At 38.1% G+C, this 22,233-nt stretch overlaps 1 protein-coding gene across 1 annotated transcript in view; it reads right to left on the reverse strand.

Annotated features, from left to right (window-relative positions):
• Window positions 1-22,233, reverse strand: part of LOC124867545 (ephrin type-A receptor 6-like) — a 75,638-nt gene that overhangs the window by 17,812 nt on the left and 35,593 nt on the right. Inside the window, exons 7-8 of the mRNA XM_047364037.1 lie at window positions 15,417-15,572; window positions 13,377-13,721 (exon numbers count right to left, since the gene is read on the reverse strand). Coding sequence (XP_047219993.1) covers window positions 13,377-13,721; window positions 15,417-15,572 — 501 coding nt within the window. The remainder of the gene's footprint in view (window positions 1-13,376; window positions 13,722-15,416; window positions 15,573-22,233) is intronic.

The following is a 22,233-nucleotide window of genomic DNA, read 5'->3' on the forward strand; positions in this document are numbered from 1 at the left end:
TCTGTATGAAATTATAAATTTCACACATTGTCATGGATAACCATTCTTCTTTACAACAATGTTTACCTGTTTGCATGATGCAATTTTGGAAATTCGTATAGTGTCCTAAAATTTGACTCAAGAATACTTTGTATCCTGTCGCTGCAAAAAAAGCCCAAATCATGACCCCTCCACCACCATGCTTAACAATTTGACGTATCTGATATGCTGTTTGGTTTTCACCAAACATGGCACTGTGCGTTATAGATATACATCTTGCTGGTGTCACATCTGTCTCTTTACATGCCAGGACATTGTTCCAAAAGTGTTGAGTTTCATTCAGAGATGACTTTCAAAACATAAGTTAAACTCCCATGTTATTTTGGAGGGACATATCTTTCTCATGGCAACAGTCCCAATCAAACCAATACCTTGTTCAATCTTTTTCTAAATTCCCAGCTGTAAACTTTAACCTTTTTGCACTAACCGGGGCCTGTAGAGTCTGAGATGAAGCTCTTCGGAGTTTTGCCATTTCCTGAGCATTTTATGCTAACACACTTGTTCATGAATTTAAGGCTGCTAATGAGAAATGAATTGTTTTAATTAGCACAGCTTGGCTTCTACTCAGCATTTTAAATCATATGGAACCAGCAGTGGTGTACTTGTTTTTTTCTAACCATCTCCATTTTGATTTTGCTGTAGTTTAATAAACTATAACAGGTGGACTAACTGTGTACTTTTGTACACTTAAAGTTAGAATCTAGTAAGATCTTCTAGATAAAAAAGAGATTAATTACACACTTAATGTTTAATTCATTATTTTCTGCAGGGGGTATAAATCAGAGCTGTGGAAGCAGATTATTGCAAAAACACACCTTACAGAATATGTGAACTGTTCTGCTTTTGTGGAAAGTTTGCAGCCCACACAAGATTATAATCTGATCAATATGTGATTAAAAAACGACAATTAGCATACCAGACAACATCCAACTGCAACAAATAATTAGGAGAGAGAATCTGTTTTCGTGAATTTGAGAGAAACACCAAAGAAAAAGTAATTGCATTGTTAAACTAAAAATGTATTTGCCTCCCGCAGAGATTTTCTTCGGTTTTTGCAGCTATGTCACACTTAAATGTTTCATAAAATCAAATGTATAATAATATAAGAAAAAGATAACCTGGATTGATGCAAAAAAAAAGTTTTTTACAAATACAATTTTTAGAGGAGGACCTATCTAGCACCATTTGAAAATGTAGCTACACGCCTCCCCTTACCCCGTATTATAGAAAGCTAAGCTCAGTTTTGCTCACCAGACCACGGCCTGAATATCTGCCAGACCTTTGGAATCAAGCAAGCCCTTGAATAGAACCTCTCTGACAACGTGAAGGTTAAAATGTTTAAAAAACTAGCATATAATGCCCTGTTCAAAAGAAGAAGAAGTGCAACAGCAGATGGCAACTAAATTCACAGACATTTGTCAGGGATGGGTTAAAAGTCATTACTATGGATTTGGGGCTCCAGTGAACTACAATGATAGTCATTTCTCACAAATCTAGAAAACATGGAACGGTGGTGAACCTTCCCAAGACTGGCCAGCCCACCAAAGTAACTTCAAACGTGAACAATGACTCCTTTAGGAGGTCAGAAAAGAACCCACAAAAACACTTCAAAATGCACACTCATGTGTCACATTTACTAAAACAATATGATGATCAACATAATGGTGCCTTTGGTTTTTATGAAAATCAATTCAGGAAGCTGCAGGTTATCCAAAATGCTGCTGTCACTGTCCTAAAAAACACAAGGGAAAAAGACCACACTGGTTTCTAAACCACTGCACTGCGTTCTAGTTTATCAAATAATAGTCTTTAAAATTCTGCTATTGGTCTATAAAGCACTAAATGTTAATGGGCTGAACTAGTTGCTTGTCAAGTATGAAACTTTCGAGCCTTAATAGGCCACCTTACTCAGAGTTCCCAGGTTCAGAACTAAATACAGTGAGAAAGCATTAAGTTTATATGCCCCTCAGCTCTGGAACAACCTCCCTGAAAACCTGGGATATGTAGAAACTGTTGGTCCCTGTAAATCAGGTCTGAAAAGATTTTGCTTACAACACCTTTTGATCAAAGCATCTGCATTTAAACAGCTGTTTCCTTTATGCAGTGCTTTTATATTTATGTTTTGCTATTCACCTTTGGTGTTTCCTTTGTCCTGTAAAGCACTTTGAATTGCATTGTGTGTGAATTCTGCTATATAAACATGCCTTGAATGACCTAACAAAAAAATCCAGATAAAGAACACCATAATCATGCTTTGAAGTCCCCCAATGTGGCTGAAGTAAAACAAGTCTGCAATGAGGAGTGGGAATAAATTCAGTTGGTATTAAACATCCTAAACCTTCCTAGTCTCCTGAGAGTTTCTGCATGTGGGTCAAAAAGCTTGGAAGAACAATGACTGTTTTGTATCTAGTCCAGGGATCTTCAACCTTTACAACCCTAAGAGGCACTTTTGCCTCGGTCCAGCTAAATCATATTTGTTTAGAGCCACAAAAGCAACATGACTCTTCGAAGCAAAATAGTTTTTTATATTACACACTATAGGAATACACTAAATGTATTGTTGTTTCTAGACTTAGTACATTTTCTTACATTTTTTAAGAAAATTATATCAAAAAAGCATTAAGTTTGCAACCTACTGACCAAAAAATTACTTACTAAAAATAATATTCCTTACACTACTAGCGTTACTCTGGAAAGGCTTATATTGCATATAAACCCCTAGGAAAAAGGCATTTTTAATCACCTTTACATTTTAAAACATTACTCAATTCTTTATCATTTTTGGCCAATGTTATCAAAAGCCACACTGGAGGGTCTAAAAAGCCACATGCGGCTCAGGAGCCCCCTGGTCTAGTCAAAGTCTTGGCGAGACCGTAGGCATTTATAAGGTGATCCACCCCTTTCATTATTTTATCTGGCCAATGTAACAGTTCCACTGTCTGAAATAAATCCCATACTGTCTTTCATGATCATTAGTGGTAGTTTTGACAACTTAACAGACCTGTTTGAAGTTGTAATATCATTGAATTAATGCAAAAATGCACGTGTGTTCAAAAGAATGAAACAAGCATACTAAATTTGGAGTTTGATTCCTATTAACATTGTCTGTTATATAGAAAGGTTTTTGTTTCAAAGGAGTGATGCTTCAAATAAATCGCTTAAAGCCAGTTAATGACAATGTATTAAAATATTAATAAGTCATTCAAGTAACACAGTGCTTGGAAGTTTGCTTGTCTATTTGCTCCAAAGACTGTTGCTAACTCTCATCATAAAAGTACATTTAGTGTAAGATTCAACACTTTTTATATTCTACATCATAAACAAATACCTTGCCTTTTCATACCCCAATATCAATGTATTTTATTTGGATTTTTTTGTGATAGACCACTGCATTGTAATGCATTATATGGAAAAACAAAATGTGGTTTTCACATGTTTCTACATATCAAAACCTGAGACGTGTGGCAGCTGGAGATATTTAATTTTCCCCGGTCAATACTTTGTAGAGCCACCATTCAGGTGCAATTAGAGGTGCAGGTCTTTTGGGTTATGTTTTTACCAGATTTACACATCTAGACAGACGATTTTTTATCCATTCTTCTTTGCAAAATAGCTGAAGTTCAGTCAATGAATGGATGCTGTCTGCGAACATCAATGTTTAAGTATTGCCACTGCTCCTATTTAGCTCTGGACTATAACTGAGCCATCTTAACACATAAATAGGCTTTGATCTAAACAATTTGATTTTATATCTGGCTCTATGTTTGGCATCATTGTACTATTGTTTTCTCAAGCCTTGTGCAGCCTCTAACATGTTTACTTTGAGGATTGCTGTCTAACAACCACAGGCCACTCTTTCTTAAAGGCATAATGATAGACAAGATAATAGTTGTCCTGTCAACACATTTTCCCACCTGAGCTGAGGATCTCTGTAGCTCCTCCAGTTACTTTGGCCATCTTGGCTGCTTCACTGATTAATGTTCTGGGTGGACTGAATAGTGCTTTTTGAGGTGTTGGATATTGGGATATTATTTCTTTTAACTCAAGCCTGCTTTAAACTTTTCAAAATGTTCCCTGTTTTGTCTGGTATGTTCCTTGGTCTTCATGATACTGTTTGTTCACCAATGTTCTCTAATAAATCACTGAGGCCTTCACATAATAACTTCACTACTTATGTGAGTTATAAAGGTGGAGAATAAAGGGGGATGAACACAAATCCACAACATACTTTATCATATGTTTTTTTGACATATGCTTTATATAAAGGAAGTCTATAGTGGTGGATTTAAGTTGGTGCTGCACATTTTTGATCTGTGCAGCAAACTCTTGGCACCAATTTGCACTCCCTTCACTGTGCTTCTTCAAAGAGTGCTGCAGTGAACTAAGTGGGAGGAATCTTCAGTGACAAATGCTCTGCTGAGTAACAACTAGCCCACAGCGTGTTCTGGGAAGAGCGCAGCTCAGTCTTCATAAATAGAGAGATCAACCAGCTCTCTCAGCTCTGTGTTGCTGCTTTGAGAGATGTTAGGGTGGTAGCTGACCATCATCAGCCAATAAGCATTTTGGCACACTATGAAATTAGTTCTGCAGCCAAGTATGCACAAATAGCTTTTAAGTTCTGTTAGGAATTAATAGCTGAACAGATATGACTTTGGTCTTATTAAGCTGCAAAATCCAAAATGTTTAATGATATTTTTTGTATGATGGATTATAGACATTTGTTTATAAATAAAACCTACAAAACATATGCAGGTTTTGAGCTCTACATATCTAATAATTTTGGTGAACATGCATAGATTACAGTTGGCCTTTAAATTTAAAGGAAACATTTGAAAAAATATGTACCTTAGTGAGTGGGAGAAAATGCTAGAAATCCAGGGATGGCACTGAGAAAATGATCGGTAAACAATATAAATTTCTGTAGGTGGTAAGTGTGTGCACATGTCATTTTCTATTAATCTGTTTGCCTGTTTGTGTACACATATGCCTCGTTGTGCATGCTTACAGTATGTCTACTGGGAAAAAGCAGTTTGACAACTTAATCCAGCCTAAACATCCTAATAGGAACATCCCCACAGGCTGCTTCTCCTCTGTGGAGATTACTTTGCATTCTGACATCCTCCCATCAGCCTAGCTGCTTTTGCCAGAGACTGGAATGCAGTGACACACATACAGCCAACATCTAGCTTTTACAGAAAGATGACAGTTTTTCAGCATACCTATCAATTCTAAAAATAATACCATTATAAAATGTTGACACTGTGTATTAGACAGCAATTAGTTCAAGATACATTGGGCTGTGATATAAATCACACAATCTGGTATTATCTTAGCACCAATGCATGATACACCACCTGAAAACCTTAGGTCAAGCAATTAAAATAAAACCTTCAAAGTTTAATAAAATTGTTGGGCTAACATGACAATAAATTATTAGAAAAAGATAAAATATTTGGAAAACACAACCCACATATTTCAAGAGGCTGAATTCATCACAGTGAAACCATCTATATGTTCCAATCAGTCTGATTTCTTTATAAACACTTAGTGACTTAATTACTTACATTACATCATCCTGAGGACATCTTACATACTTTGAGTCAAAAAACAACTAATGGCCCTTTTTCATTAGTAGCTACTTGTCTTGACTCAATTCGGCTCTATTTGACTCTACCTGGCTTAGGTCATTTTCCATTGCAATTGCGTACAACCTCGGTGTGGGCAGGGTTGTCATAACAAGGCAGCTACAGAGTCAGAAAAGTGACATGATTTGTATGCAACACAAATACAACGCAACAATTAACGACATGGAAGCAATGGTAAACCTACTGCTCAGTATATGGGTTTTTGTCAGACTCAAAGTAAAACAAGAGCGCTAGAGGAAGATGAGGGTGGCAAGATGAAACCCAATGGAAAACTACAGAAGAGTGTGAGAAGCAATAGAGTGGAAAGCTGAAGGATGAAAGCTAGGTGAGGATAAGCTAATTGTACCTAACGCTAACTTTCTAGTGGTCATACACTCACCAGCCACTTTATTAGGTACACCTTTGGACCCCCTTTTGCCTTCAGAACTGCCTTAATCCTTTCGTGGCATAGATTCAACAAGGTACTGGAAATATTCCTCAGAGAGTTTGGTACATATTGACATGATATCATCACACAGATGCTGCAGATTTGTCGGCTCCACATCCATGATGCGAATCTCCCGTTCCACCACATCCCAAAGGTGCTTTATTGGATTGAGATCTGGTGACTGTGGAGGCCATTTGAGTACAGTGAACTCCTTGTCATGTTCAAGAAACCAGTCTGAGAGGATTCATGCTTTATGACATGGCACGTTATCCTGCTGGAAGTAACCATCAGAAGATGGGTACACTGTGGTCAGAAAGGGATGGACATGGTCAGCAACTATACTCAGGTAGGCTGTGGCGTTGACACGATGTTCAATTGGTACTAAGGGGCCCAAAGTGTGCCCAGAAAATATCCCCCCCCACGCTTACACCACCACCAGCAGCCTGAACCTTTGATACAAGGCAGGATGGATCCATGCTTTCATGTTGTTGACGCCAAATTCTGACCCTACCATCCAAATGTCACAGCAGAAATTGAGACTCATCAGACCAGGCAACGTTTTTCCAATCTTCTATTGTCCAACTTTGGTGAGCCTGTGCGAATTGTAGCCTCAGTTTCCTGTTCTTAGCTGACTTCTGCTGCTGTAGCACATTCGCTGAGTGTATACACAATAAGCCCAGAGCTAGTTATTCTAATAAGTAATATGTATACTGGGTATGTTTCAGATGGCTGTCCTGTTGCAAATTTATTGTTGCAGACCATCAGTTTAGGTGTTTAAACGAGCCTCTCAGTGGTGGTATGTTATTGTTCCTGGTTTTACAAACGTGCAAACAAGCTTCAACATGACTGAGCAAATGTTTAGCTTCCCTGTGCAACAAACTGCATCCAGCTCTGAAGTGACAAGATCTGACTTTTAGTGAACGTGTGCCCTTAAGGGAGAGAGAGGCCGTTGCATTGTGGAAGCTAGCTACCGGCTCACAGAACAGGACTATTGGCCATCTTTTTGAAGTCAGCAAAAACATAGACACAGGCATAGATTTTAATGACAAATGCTTAGATAGTACTATTGAATTCCCCCACTAGTGTATGCTAAGATAAAAAAGAAATTCATGATGCTAGCACATAAGTCAAGAATCTTTTATTAATGAAAGCTAAAAAACACAAACTCTTTGCAAAATGCAAAGTGGGACACCCTCCTACAAGGGAGAGCAAATAATGCAATATATATACATTTTTAAGTCCCTTATATTGAAAAAAACACTTAGCTGTTGTGGTCCTTGTTGTCTGGTAATGGCTTCCCAACTTTTTAAGCTTCTCCTGGCATTGATTTGGTGTTCACTGGTAGCCGTAAGCAGCCATCGGGTCAGACACCTCTTAGAAAACCTTCTTGTTTCGGGTTGCTCTGCCTAGTCTTTCCCCTGTATTTTCTCTTCATCCACCAAGCACAAAAATATCTGCACCTCATCATTGTACCACAGTGTTGATTTCAGTGTTTCCATTATCTTTAAATCTTGAAATATGCTCAGTTGCTGATGTGGGTTTTACAAATGGCGGGTCTAATTTTTGTAACAAAGTTGCTTGAGTGACTACAGGTTTTCAGCACTTTTGGCTCTCTTGGAACCCCAGCCAAGTAGGTAGTAAAAAGTGGGCTGAAGTAACCATTACTAATAAAAACCATAAAAAGCGAGTAGAGCCAAGTCGAACTGAGCGAGTACTAGTAGAAAAGGGCCATAAATCCCCCCTTTTCTCCTCTTGAGCATATTGATATGGATTCCTTTGGTGATGGTATTTATGTAGGTCCTCAATAGGAAGTCCATGAAAAGCTTTAACAACCTGTTTATAAAATTTGTGGATGGAGCATTGGAGAATTTACATTCCGAGTTACAACCCACAGGTTACATTGCTAAAGGAAATATCACAAGATTACAAGTACGGGTACACCTATAGGACAAACAGTATTACAGCTCAATTTCCTACATCCCCCTTCTTTAGTATTAACCAATCTGTTACTGGTTAGAAACACAACATCAATTACTTCCTAACATTAGAAACTGATAATCAAAAGCTGCCATGTACCAGGAAACAAATCTAAAAAACTAAATGTGGCATCGAATGCGTCTTCTTTCCTTTCATTTCCAACCACATATGTTCTTGATTCACCACACCTCGTCTTTACCACCCCTATTTTATCATGTCCTTTTTTCATTTGGAGTTGTACAACTTGATTTGGTTGCAGCGGGGAAAGTGTTTTCCTGTTTTTGTCATAGCTGTTGACTTAGCTACAGGCTTTAGCATCTGTTTGTAGATAGGCATTGTTGTTTGCATTCACCTGGAAAATAATCTTTGTGCTGGGGAACCCAGAATGCTGTCACAGGGTATGTTTCTGATGTTAAGGAGGTTCAGATAAAAATCTAATCCATCTCTCTTAGTTGTCTCCAAGAGATTGTTTGCACTTCTCACAGCACTCAGGCCATATGACTGTGGGCACTCAGGGGTGCTTGTTGTGTGTTGGATATCCCATAATTTAGCAAAAATTATCATGGAAAAATCATGGAAGCTTGACTTGAAAATTTAGTCCCATTGTCTGAGTACAGTCGCTGTGAAACGCCATGGATAGAGAAATGTCGTTTAAGCTTCTAAATCACACCGGATGAAGATAAGTTGGTGAGTTGGTCAATTTCAAACCATCCAGAGTATGAATCCACAAGCACGGGATAGTGATGGTTATTCCATTCAAAGATGTCTGAAGCAACGATGGATCTGGAACAGTTTGTTGTTTCAATGGCTCCTTCTGTTGGTGGGGATTCAAACTGTTGCAGACACTGCATGTTTTATCAGCAGTCTCAATATCCTCATTCAAGGATGTCCAGAACCTCACTCTCCCTTGCGCTTCTTTTCATAGACTCAACATCTGGATGTCCTGCGTGAAGGCTTTTTACATATTCAGTCTGTAAACATGAGGGAATTACAGCTCTGTTTCCTCTCATGATGATGCCATCAGCAATACTGAGTTCATCACGGAAGCCAAAAAACGGTCTCACCTCGATCAGTATCTTGCACATGCACTTTGACCATCCATGCATGATGAAACAAGCCAACATCTGAAGGGTGGTGGTCTGCAGCTCAAGTGATTTATCATTTATTCTCACTGTGCAATAACCTGCTTTGTTAAGAGTGTGTTCGCATTGCACAGTGTTTATGTCACTGTCCTCATGTAATGATAAACCTTCAGTGTAAATGTTTGATCTTCATCTGACACTGTTTCAACTGAAACTTGATTTATCTGTCTGCCAAAGCAGTACAGTACATTCACTGACGTTTTAAAGAAGGAAGATGTTGATGCAGATGTTAATTTTAAGGTTTCCTGGGGAAAATATACTACTCTTCCGCAACTTCCTTTAAATTATAGGGTTTTATGTAATGGCACTTAAATAAAGTTTTTATGGTGCCCTTAGATTTTTTTCAAATTTTTTCAAAGTCAGTCCGTCAGTAATTTTCTACCGCTTAATCCATAGTGGGTCGCGGGGGAGCTGGTGCCTATCTCCAGCAGTCTATGGGCGAAAGGCAGGGTACACCCTGGACAAGTCGCCAGTCCATCGCAGGGCAACACACAAACAACCATGCACACACACCTAAGGGCAATTTAGAAAGACCAGTTAACCCAACAGGCATGTATTTGGACCGTGGGAGGAAGCCGGAGTACACGGAGAGAACCAGCGCATCCACGGGGAGAACATGCAAACTCTACTCAGAAAGACCCCGGCTGAGAATCAAACCCAGGACCTTCTTGCTGCATGGCAACAGTGCTACCCACTGCGTCACCGTGCAACCCCAATTTTCAAAGTATTATTTCAAACTATTATAGAACCTATAATAGGCTGTTCCCAGAGTGCTGTATCAAGGCACCTCAGTGGGAAGTCTGTGGGAAGGAAAAAGTGTGGCAGAAAACGCTGCACAATGAGAAGAGGTGACCGGACCCTGAGGAAGATTGTGGAGAAGGGCCGATTCCAGACCTTGGGGGACCTGCAGAAGCAGTGGACTGAGTCTGGAGTAGAAACATCCAGAGCCACCGTGCACAGGCGTGTGCAGGAAATGGGCTACAGGTGCCGCATTCCCCAGACCTGGGCTACAGAGAAGCAGCACTGGACTGTTGCTCAGTGGTCCAAAGTACTTTTTTCGGATGAAAGCAAATTCTGCATGTCATTTGGAAATCAAGGTGCCAGAGTCTGGAGGAAGACTGGGGAGAAGGAAATGCCAAAATGCCAGAAGTCCAGTGTCAAGTACCCACAGTCAGTGATGGTCTGGGGTGCCGTGTCAGCTGCTGGTGTTGGTCCACTGTATCAAGGGCAGGGTGAATGCAGCTAGCTATCAGGAGATTTTGGAGCACTTCATGCTTCCATCTGCTGAAAAGCTTTATGGAGATGAACATTTCATTTTTCAGCACGACCTGGCACCTGCTCACAGTGCCAAAACCACTGGTAAATGGTTTACTGACCATGGTATCACTGTGCTCAATTGGCCTGCCAACTCTCCTGACCTGAACCCCATAGAGAATCTGTGGGATATTGTGAAGAGAACGTTGAGAGACTCAAGACCCAACACTCTGGATTAGCTAAAGGCCGCTATCGAAGCATCCTGGGCCTCCATAAGACCTCAGCAGTGCCACAGGCTGATTGCCTCCATGCCACGCCGCATTGAAGCAGTCATTTCTGCAAAAGGATTCCCGACCAAATATTGAGTGCATAACTGTACATGATTATTTGAAGGTTGACGTTTTTTGTATTAAAAACACTTTTCTTTTATTGGTCGGATGAAATATGCTAATTTTGTGAGATAGGAATTTTGGGTTTTCATGAGCTGTATGCCAAAATCATCTGTATTAAGACAATAAAAGACCTGAAATATTTCAGTTAGTGTGCAATGAATCTAAAATATATGAATGTTAAATTTTCATCATGACATTATGGAAAATATTGAACTTTATCACAATATGCTAATATTTTGAGAAGGACCTGTACACAGAAAGCTCAAAGTAAAGTCAAAGTGTAGTCTGTTGCATTCTTTAGCTACACAACTATTTCACAAACTGATGTTTTATAACTACTGATTTATTAAAACTGGCAGTTCTGAACTGAAGTGGGTTGTTTTGGACTGGAGTATTGTATTAGAATGGATTGGATTGAGCAGGATTCAGTTAAACTAATAAATTGTTGTTTTTTTTTTGTTTTGAACCCTGTCAGACTTGCATTTGGTAGGTTAACTTTCTGAACAAGCTGACTGTTCCTGCAGAATTATGGGAGATGTCTCTCTTTAGGGACAAAAGGGATGTCAGTTGTTCAAGGATTACTCATCAAAGCTACCAGAAAACTAAATATTAAACTGAACTAAACTATGTTAGACTCTCACAACATGAAAACAAATTGTGTTTATTATTTTTATCTAGTGGAAATTGTGATGTTTGATTTTATTCCCCCAGATGTGAACCATTTTCTGTAAAAGAAGATTTTATGTGAAAAGGTGAAAATTTGGCCAGAGACAGTCTCACACAGACATCTGGTAGCAGAGAGTGTCTATACACAGTGAGGGCTGAGTAGTACGTATTGTATGTTGGGTATGGAATTAACTCAAGCTAGCATAGTGAATAAAACTAAAAGAAAATGAAACACACTACCAGCAAATTACAGGATCCAAAGCAACACCACTGAGCTGGAGCCTGGCTTTGAAATGCTTGAATGATTTCTGTAGATATGTATTTCAATAAATTATAAAAACGTAACAGATGTTGCTATTTTGGTGAGTATGGTTGAAAGAAATAGTTGTCTTCTTGTAGGAATAAAATAGAGGGTAGCTACATATTTATTGATGAAAACTTCCTGGCTGGCATGTACAACAAAGGACACCTAAATTTAGTTTAAAGCATAAAAACTTTAAATGTAGCAGAAAAAAATATTAAGATAATGCATTGACTCCATCAAGCAGGGCCTGGAAGGATCTCGAAGAAAATATGAAAACAAGCAGCTGCATAATAAAAGTCTGATAAATGGGATCAATGTAAAAAAGATGGATGTTTCACAGCATTTATTATTTATAGCAAGCTTCTCACAGCATAGGAGAGAAGAAATTACAGTTTGTGAGTTTGAAAAAGTATTTGTTCACACCAGAGGCTTACTGTAGTTTTCCTCATTGGACAATAACACATTCAATGGGTGGTTTCTAATGTTGGCTGGAACTAATAATCACTGCCATTATTAACACTCAATAAGTTAGGACAATCACATGAATTGTCACTTATTAACACAAGAATAAAAATAAAACTTTATCTTGCGCATGTTCAAATTCATGCTATGAAAGAAGAACCACTGCTTATTATTGTAAAGAGGGACCAACATTCTCACAGTCTAACATTTAGTATAATATAAATAGCGATGGATCAGGTTAAACACTGGAAACAATTGGCATCGCTTGTAAGCTGTTTTATTAAAATATACCAGGCAATTAAATGACCTGTTACTTGACAATAAAATGATTTATCACAGATGAATTATATAAATTTTTAGTAAAATGGAGAACTGATTAGAGTTGATCTCTTGTTGGACATGGTGGTAGGAAAAATATAGACAAATACACTGGAATAATGTATTAACCCACCTCATCCCACCTTCATGTTGACCTTCTTAATCAGCTATTCCTTCAATATTTCTGTCCATGAAATTTAGGTCTGAAGACAATGATCCCTTGTGAACTTGTGGCGCAGCAAACCTCAGGTCAGCTGGGTTCTGCTAATTAGAACTAGGTTCAGCTCAGAGAGGCTCTGTCAGCTCTTCAAGGGTCACAAGTGTTTCTCACACATTGACTCATTAAGCTGGACTACAAGGTTGGTCAAGAAGGAGCAGGGTGCTTGGGAAGCAACGAATTTAGTAGTGTATAAGTTCAAACTGCAACAGCATCGTTCAAATACAGACACACACACACACATATATATATATATATATATATATATATATATATGTGTGTATATATACAAATGCCTCAAAATACATTGTGGTAATTATACACTTAGTGACCCCATGTTGCGATCCTTTCCTGCACTTTTCTAACAGTGATCTGGCAATGCTAGATCCCTGCCTTATTTTTCTAGTAATTAATTGATTGAAATTAATGCGTGTAAGTCCCTGTCCTTCTCAGAACAAAAAAATCTTTAAAAGGCTTTGATGAGAGCCTTACTCTCAGAATCAGTGAATTACAACAACAGCTCTGTTACTCACCAGCTTGGTGTGTATTGACAGTAACATTTGTCAGTGATCGCGGAGCCACACCCAGTCCAGAGACACCATTCACAGCCTCCACGTGGAAGGTATAATTGGCATGCATCGCATAATCCAGTATCGCCACAGAGGTACCAGTTATACCGAGTGGTCGTGGGATAAATCGCAGATCTGGTTCACATGGCTCACACTGGGTCACACTACTATCACCTTCATCACATCGTTGGCACAGAACATTATATGTGATGTCGCTTCTTCCTCCCGTGTTGATGGGAGGCATCCATTGCAAGAAGAGAGCAGTGTCGTTGATTAGTGAGATGAGATTTCTTGGAGCTGATGGGGGCCCTAAAGAAAAAAACAAACAATAAAACATAGAAATTTATAAGAAAATGTTCACATCTTTCTAAACAAAAACCTTATCCTAAACACACTCCTCATATGATGAGTTAGGGGCCACTTCATGAATTACTTAATTAAACAAGTGTTTAGGTTGTTATGGGTTAAATATATCTCGCTGTATTTCAATCCAACTTTGTTTCTGGATAAAAATCAGCCAATCCTCATCTTTATTTTAGTTTTCAAAGGTGTTCATGATGTCATTTGGCAAAGAAATGTGAAGTGTTGTGAGCGTGTCTTTAAATGTCTGTGTGAAATTGTGTGGGTAGTTGGCTTTCACTGAGTTTGAAATGTTTTGTTCCAGCATGCAACTTGTTAATCTCTCACATGCAAATGTCTGAAATTTACACCCCTGTTAATTAGTACTTTTTTAATATCTTTTAAACCCAAGGGATACCACTCATAACTAAATGGGTGTCAAAACTAAAATACCTGTAATGAAAACAATTGTTTAAACCTTGTCAAAAAGCTTGTTTAAAGATTATCACAATTGGGGATGGAATAAGGTTTAAAATGACTTTAAATGTGTTGGTGCCAGATCTGCTGATTTGAGTATTTATAATACTGCTGATGGGATTTCCAGGAACAACCATCTCCTGGGGTTTACAAAGAATGGTCCAAAAAGACACAATATTAAGATCCCTCTGATCAGAGGGGATTTCCAAAGAGCTGCATTTTATTTTGCATTTACACTGGGTTGTCTAAATATCAAAACAACTCCAAAGTGATTTAAACTTTTTCCATCCATCCATCCATCCATCCATCCATCCATCCATCCATCCATCCAGTAGCTATACCCACTCCTCTCTTATGTAACAAAAATCAATCCAAATCACCAGTCAGTTCTATTGTGACAACCTTTATGTGTTTCTCTTGACTGAACTGAAAACGTAACAAACCTTGACTTTAAAAACCGAAGTACGTACTGAACCGTGATTTTTGTGTCCCATTAAACCCATAATATCCAGTGTTGTCTGTACAAAAACACCCTGTTTATGTAAGAGTAGAGTGGGCAGTGTTTGTTTTTAGATGATAAAAAGGCAAGAGTAGCTCAAATAACCACTCAATAAAACCAATGTGTGTGGTATACTATTCTCAAAATACCTTGAATCAATCCAGCTATGTATCAACAGATCAGGTTGCTGGAGTTGGTGTAATGATGTGGAAGACATTTTGGATGCTGGGTTTAGCTATTTACTTTTTTATTTTAATTAATTTTCATTAAATTTGGTGAGTTCTAATCATACACATTTTTATTTCAAATTTAATATTTAAAATGTCATTGGTCTGGTAACTGATTTATTTGAAAAACTAAGGCCACTTTGTAAAATGTGGATTTGAGAGAAAAAAAAGACAGAAAAACCTGGATCTGAAAAAATAAGAGTTTGGAAAAATATAAAGCGGATTTTTCATTTGACCTTAAGTACCTATGGTTCACTGCTGCCTCATATTGTTTTGTATTGCAAAAACAGGAATAGATGAAGCCAAACATTTCACATTATAAGACATATATATAACAGAAAAAGAAAATCATTGAAAAAACAATACACCCATTACTAGTGCATGAAAGGTCTCCCAGCTAACAGATGGCTGCAACTTGAAATGTTTCTTTTATTGTTAGATTTTACTTAAAGTTCTACTTACTTGTGCAGGCCATCGAGGAAGGGTCTTTGATACCTCTGTAGAAGCCTTTATCGCAGTGACAGATTGTGGCAGCCTGGTCATGGCTGGAGCTGTGCTGAGGGCATTTAGAGCATTTAGTGTTTCCAGCAAAAGCCTTGAAGTATCCAGGTTTACAAGCTGGAGAGCAAAAAAAAAAAAAAAAGACTGTTAGGAAAAGGTAGGGTTCCTAAAATAACTACCTCTCTATCAGCCCACCTTCCTTTCAGAAGTTAAGTACTATAGATAGACAAGCATCTGCTTATTGGCTCACCAAGATTAGGGCAAAAACCTATACAAGTACAGCACCAAAAATGTGAATATTCAATGTTTTTGTTACTCATATCAGAAAGTGAAACTCATATAGGATCCCCAAAGTTTTATTTGAGATACCTGTAGCACTAAAGTTAAATCCTGTGCTGGCTGCAGCTCAGCTCTGTTGTGTTTTTAACTCTTCCACGGCTGGTTAGTTTTCATCTGTTTCAAATCAGAACTGTGCCTTCTCAAAGACTGTGCTGCAAAAGGATCTTAGTCCATGCTTTTACTCCACCTCCAAAACAGTTCTGGATTCTGGATTCTAAAATTCAGGCATCCCAGAACCAAGTCTGAGAACAGGTTAAATAATGACACTCACCTTCTCCTCAGTCTCTGTGCCCTGCTCTGCTATGTTTGATTGCTTGAACACGTGACTCTGTTGTCTCTGCAGGTGTTTAGTCATTTAAAGCCAACAGATTCAATAAATGATACCATTTATTCTTAAATATTTAAAGAGGTTTTTCTCTCTCTAGGGCCTTTGGTCCTTCCTCTTTTGAACACCATCTGTCCTCTGGTGTAGTCTTAAAATTGCAGCTGTCTAGTCTCTGAAATCCACTCTTGAACCCTCTGTACAGGCCAATTTGTAAACTGCCATTTCTTCCGAAAAAGTCTTGAGAAGGTAGTCTACAACCAATTAAGGGCATACTTGAAAGAAAAGAACATTTTAGAGATGTTACAGTCTAGTTTTAAATCTTTACACAGTACAGAATCAGGTCTTTTAAAAGTTTTAATGATATATTTTTAGCAACTGACTAGTGACTGTATTGTCCTTGTGCTTTAAGATTTATCGGCTGCTTCTTACAAACAGGACCAAGGGATTTTACTATCCTGTTTGGGAGCAGTGGAGGAGTGGAAAGGCGACAGGAAGGGGTGGTGGGGGTGTGGGGTGGAAGGGGTGGTGGTGGTGGTGGTGGGGGGGGGGGGGGGGTGGTGGGTTTGCATCAGTGGTACAGGTCTAGAATGCTTTAGGTCCTACTTAGCCATAAGTTCTTTCTGTGTTGGCCTTGGTGAACACATGTCTTCCTCTGCTCCTCTCTCATGTGAGATCCAGCAGAACACAGGTTTAGGCCCCCTTCTCTTCATGCTGTACCTGCTTCCTCTTGGCTCTATTTGTAGAAAATATGGGATATTCATTCATCGTAACGAGAATGATACCAATATATATCTCCTGATAAAGATAAAGGACTCCAACTCTCGGAGCCCTCTCTTTTCATGTCTGGACGACAAAAAAAACACGGATGGCTGTGAACTTTTAAAAGTTCAATGAGAAAAAGACCGAGGTGATGGTCTTTGGAAGCTCCACTAAGACCTCCTGGACCAGGGATAACTTTAGAAGTGTCTTAACTGGGCAATGGAGAAAAAGAACAGGACTGTTGGTCAGTGGTCCTCTTTTCAGATGAAAGTAAAGTCCACTGTGTTTTATGATGTCCACAGTCCATGCAGCCATCTACCAGGAAATTTAGAGTTCTTCATGCATCTGTCTGCTGACAAGCTTTATGGAGATGCTGATTTAATTTTCCAGCAGGACTTGGCATCTACCCACACTGCCAAATGTGCCCAAAGCTGGTTCAATAACCATGGTGCTACTGTGCTTGATTGTGCAGCAAAGTGGATTTCATTTATCTTATATCTTCCTATTGTACTATAGGTGTGAATTTGAAACAAGAGCTTTGTCTTTTGACTTAGCCCTTTCTTTACCACGACAAACTGAAGTGGTGCACTCATTATAGTCTATGAAGCCAACTCTAGAAATAAGCATTGAACTGCTTGAAAAAAAGAAAGACAATGATGACAAATGACAGATCAAAAGCCACAGACCAAGTCTGAATAGCAACAATAATGGCTGTGTGGAACTTGTTGCTTTCATTAACTGGATTACAAGGCTTCACACTGGGAATATCTTGAAAACATAAAGGAAGTTTGAACTTTAGGTAAATGAATATTATTAACATACAAATAAAGCATACAAACAATTACAGTTGAACCTCATACTGTTGGTATTCTCAATGTTCCATCCTCAAATAGCTTTGCTTTTAAACGTCCTGATTACAATTTTACCTTCCTATTTCCATTTTTCCATAAATGTCCCTAATCATTCAGTATTTCGTACAGTTTAGGTCTTCCTCTATTTTTCCCTTGTCTTGTTTTTTTCAGCTTTCTTCTCAGTACATTTCCTCTCCCATTTGCCTTCCTGCTTTACTCTGTGTTGGCTTTTTACTTTAACACTTATTGGAAGATGGAAAAAATCCATTACATATTTTCTCCTATCTTGCCTAACTTTACCCAGCTATGAATAGTAAAGCAATAACTGTGGTTATTTAATTTCTAGGAATTGTATTGGAGGAAGCTTTGCATAAAAAAATGTTTTGCTTGTGGGAAGGATGATAATTACAAAATTAGCAAATAAACATGCCAGCTACTGGACAGGAAATGTAAAAACAATTTAACACCCAAGGAAACCAGTGTGGGTCACATGTATTGTTTTCTCTAACTCTGCCTCACATATATCCCTTAATCCAGTCAGAAAATGATTTTATTTATGTTATGCTAATTTGAATTTAGATGTTTAATTGAAGTTAAATGAAACACACCAATGAAATTACCTTTTTAGCCAATTAATCAGACTTCTGTTAGTTTGGATGATCTTTGAGGTATTAAGTACAGTCATTAAATGTGTAGTGCCAAAACACATGACAATACACATTTACAGTTCAGGTCAGAAGCATGCATATAATCAGCATGAACTCGAACATCTTAAGACTTCATGCTTCACAATTAACAGAGGTACTGGTGTTACAGCAGCTTCCAGTTCATGACAGCCTTGACACTTGGTGGTTTCTGGACACCCTAATTAATTTCCTTTTATCAGAGGGGAGAAGGCTTGCTCTTCTCTCAGACCTTGGCCAAGTAGCAGCATATCTGAATAACTTGCAGTCATGCAGAGCCTGTTGAACTGATGATCTGATTGGAATCTGCAACTGTTTAGAAATGACCCCAAAAGACCTTCCTAATTTGTGTAAATCTACAACTTTCTTGTCTTTCTGAATTCTGTTAAGTCCAATAAGTACAGCAATACAAATTCTTTTTTATGCTGGCTGAAAAAACAACAAAGAAAGAGCTTTAATAAATAGTGTAGAGAGAGGAGCTGTGGGACCTTGAACATGCTGCATTTTAACAAAAACTTGCATAATCATTTCCTTAGTACCTCAAAAAATGGTCAACTTGAGGAAAAATCACCCAAAATGTCTTCTTTAGATCATAAGGTGCAATTTGGTAAAACCAGTGTAAAATAGCAAAACACCTAAGTTACATATAACAGGCCTTATATGGGAGCTATTGGTGCTGCTTTGAGTTATACTCCCTCATCTTATGGCTATTTGTCTCACAAGTTAATAAACATCACTGAAATATATTTAGCTAAAACAGTTTTTCCTCACAGATTAGGTTGCTTTTATGATGGGGATTATGGTAAAATCCATACCAAGTTATTAATACTGAATCTTTGAATTACTGTAGATTTAATATTTTTGGACACATTCCTAAAATGTATATTCATCTAACACATTAAATCTATGGTTTAAAAACATCCATTGATTTATTCTCTACACCTGCTCTATGTACGAGGTCACAAGAACAGGAATTTATCCTTGCTCCCATGGGGGGTAGTCAACACAGTGTGACTTCGGCTGAGCTAAGCACTAACCAACTTTGTGTGAAAAAACTGTGCAACCAATAGCAAACGAATGACCACCACCTCTTGATAACATAAGAAAGACAAATAAACTAAGGGTCTGGAATCAGATCAGGACTTAAGAATAAATAAGGAGAAATCAGTTCACATAGTCCAAGGCTCCACTTGTGGCTTGTTTATTGCATCTAAGTACATTGAGTACCCACATATAAAGAAAGAGACATGTTTCTCCCCTTTCTACAGAGAAAGTGCCAAATTGTAAAGCAAAAACTGCAAAGAAACACAGATATATTAATGAACCTCAAGGGTCAGTTACTTTTAAAAGCTAGACAAACTCACTTCCAGAATAAATAACGTCTGAACAAACTATTGTAAAATCACAAACTTCACCTCCCCAAAATGGCATTAAAGTGCACAATAGTACAAGCTAATTTTATTCAAAATAAGTCATACTTAGGCTGAATGAGTTTTCTGAATTGTCTACTGACTAAGGTACCAGTATCAGGAGTAGGTAGAGCACAGCGAGAGTCAGGGCTGGAAAACCCGGGTTGAAATCAATCTCACATGGATGCCAGGGCTTTGTTGGCCATCTTTTGTGTAAATTATTCTCCAAACTGGGAAAAAGGGGTAGTGAAGAAGTGGACCACAGAATCAATCTCTAATGTCACAAAGAACATGTTATGGTGTCTTTGGCTGAAGAGTGGAAGTTTGTGGACTGCACGGATGCAAACGTTATGCAAAAAGAAGACCTTTTTGACTGACAGACTGCATCATATTTATCAAAATGTCTGTATTCACAATTTATGTATTTTGAAATGAATATCTATATTCACAGTATAGGGAAACTATCAGCTATCAGCATTTTAACTGAGCTTTGATGCAATAGTTATACAACACAAACTATGATTACAAATACTGATGAATATTTTAGTACAGCTAAAGGGAAATATACAATAGTATTATTCAACTTCTTTACACTTCAAGTCTAATTATGCATCATGACCACACTAATATATGAAAGAAATCAAATGATCCACTGCTGATTAAATGGGTTAGAAAAAAAAGTGAATTATTTTTCTGACTCCGCTCATGATTTTAAAAGTGATGTATTTTGTTTAGATGTTTCTTATGTGTCTGATCAAAGATGATTGAAACACTGTCAGAAACACTTGCCAAAAAAGTGTATAAACAGAAGTCAGTTTTCATCAACAAATGTTAACGAGACATGGGAAACATTTCACAGTAACACTGCATTCACAGTGTTGGAATTCAATTTGACTATAGTTTTATTCATTTTTATCCATGTCAGGTAATTTTAATACTAAGTCAAAATTTAGATCAAATAAAAGCCTTTGCTTTGAAAACACTGGTGTACAACGACATCTTGTAACAATAATAGTGATAAATTAGGTTTCATATATTCTCTTTTTGGATTTCTTTACCTTTGTGTGTATCTGCATACTTCCATTTGCCTTTCAGTTTGCTGCTGGTACACCTAAATTTCCCCACTGTGGGACAACAAAGGATATTTCTATTCTAATTTAATGCTGAAGCTAGTGGAATCTCTCATGCTCCAGATCTGCTTTGGTATCTTCCAGTTTATTAAAGAAAATAAAGTATCAGGCACTGTTTGCAGTGGATGATGCAATCAACACACAACACATCAGAGGTCTGATTTCCTCTGGTGCCTAATTGTAACACTCACCACAGGGGCAATAAATCTTTGGTCTCATCCACAAAATAAATTACTGTATTCCGGTAATGTTTTAATTTCTGATGGAGATTCCACCTAGATAAAAATAAGAAGGATTAAACCACCATCATGAGGTGTTCCACACTGTGTAACTCATCTTTTGACCTCAGCTTGGGTTTTTCTACAAAAATTTAAGTCTCAGCAGGTTATCCTGCAGAGAAGTGGTCCTTTCAAAAACATCGCTTGTGTGTTTATCAAGAATGCATCGTAGGTAATTTTGAGTGTACTGTCCAAGGTTATAAGCTTTCTCTTGGCTTTATGTTGTCAGAAACAGATGGTGTCAGAGAGTATGTTTACCCTGCCTGGTCTCTCAGCTTTGATATGCAGATAGGAAGTTCACAGAGAATGAGATATGTTCTAGTCTGGCTGTGCTGAGTTAGAGTCTCGAGTAAACATCGTTCCTAATGGATCTAAGAGGGAAACAGTAGCTCAAACACAACCAAGACATTATTGGTTTCCTCATTTCCTATTCCATTTTACCTTAAATTTAAGGTCAGGCATTTGTAGTTGAGCAGGAAGCAACGTATGCTTTTGATTTTTGGCACCCAATATATTGTCACCTAAAAACTTAATGCTTCGACACCATTGAATGAACACTAATAGAACAAACATCATGCACAGGTACAGAGTACCATCAAGGTACAGAAACTCAGAACTGCTAAATCCATTTAATTGTTATACCAAGATATCAGAATTTCTCTGCTTAGTCTGATCTGATCTGCGACTGGTGGGTGTTTGATTTTCACAGAGTATCTGCATTGATTCAAATAGAATTTGAGAAGACATCTCTATTAGCTTCCCCCCGCATTTCACTGCATCGCTTTGAATGTGTTGCCGTGACGAAAGGATGTGGAACAAATAGAATCAGCTCTATGATGTTGCCTTATCTGGGTCATGATATAACCAGCCTATCTCTGAGTAATCCTCTTGTGACTGACACTGAAGAAAAGCAATAGAATAATAAAGTGCATGATTGAGATGTCAGAACAGTCTGGTAGAATGCTGTTGGGGTGGAAAGCCGGGTTTGATAAGCCCCAATGCCT

Source organism: Girardinichthys multiradiatus, chromosome 4 (genome assembly GCF_021462225.1).
Source record: "Girardinichthys multiradiatus isolate DD_20200921_A chromosome 4, DD_fGirMul_XY1, whole genome shotgun sequence".
Lineage (NCBI taxonomy): Eukaryota > Metazoa > Chordata > Actinopteri > Cyprinodontiformes > Goodeidae > Girardinichthys > Girardinichthys multiradiatus.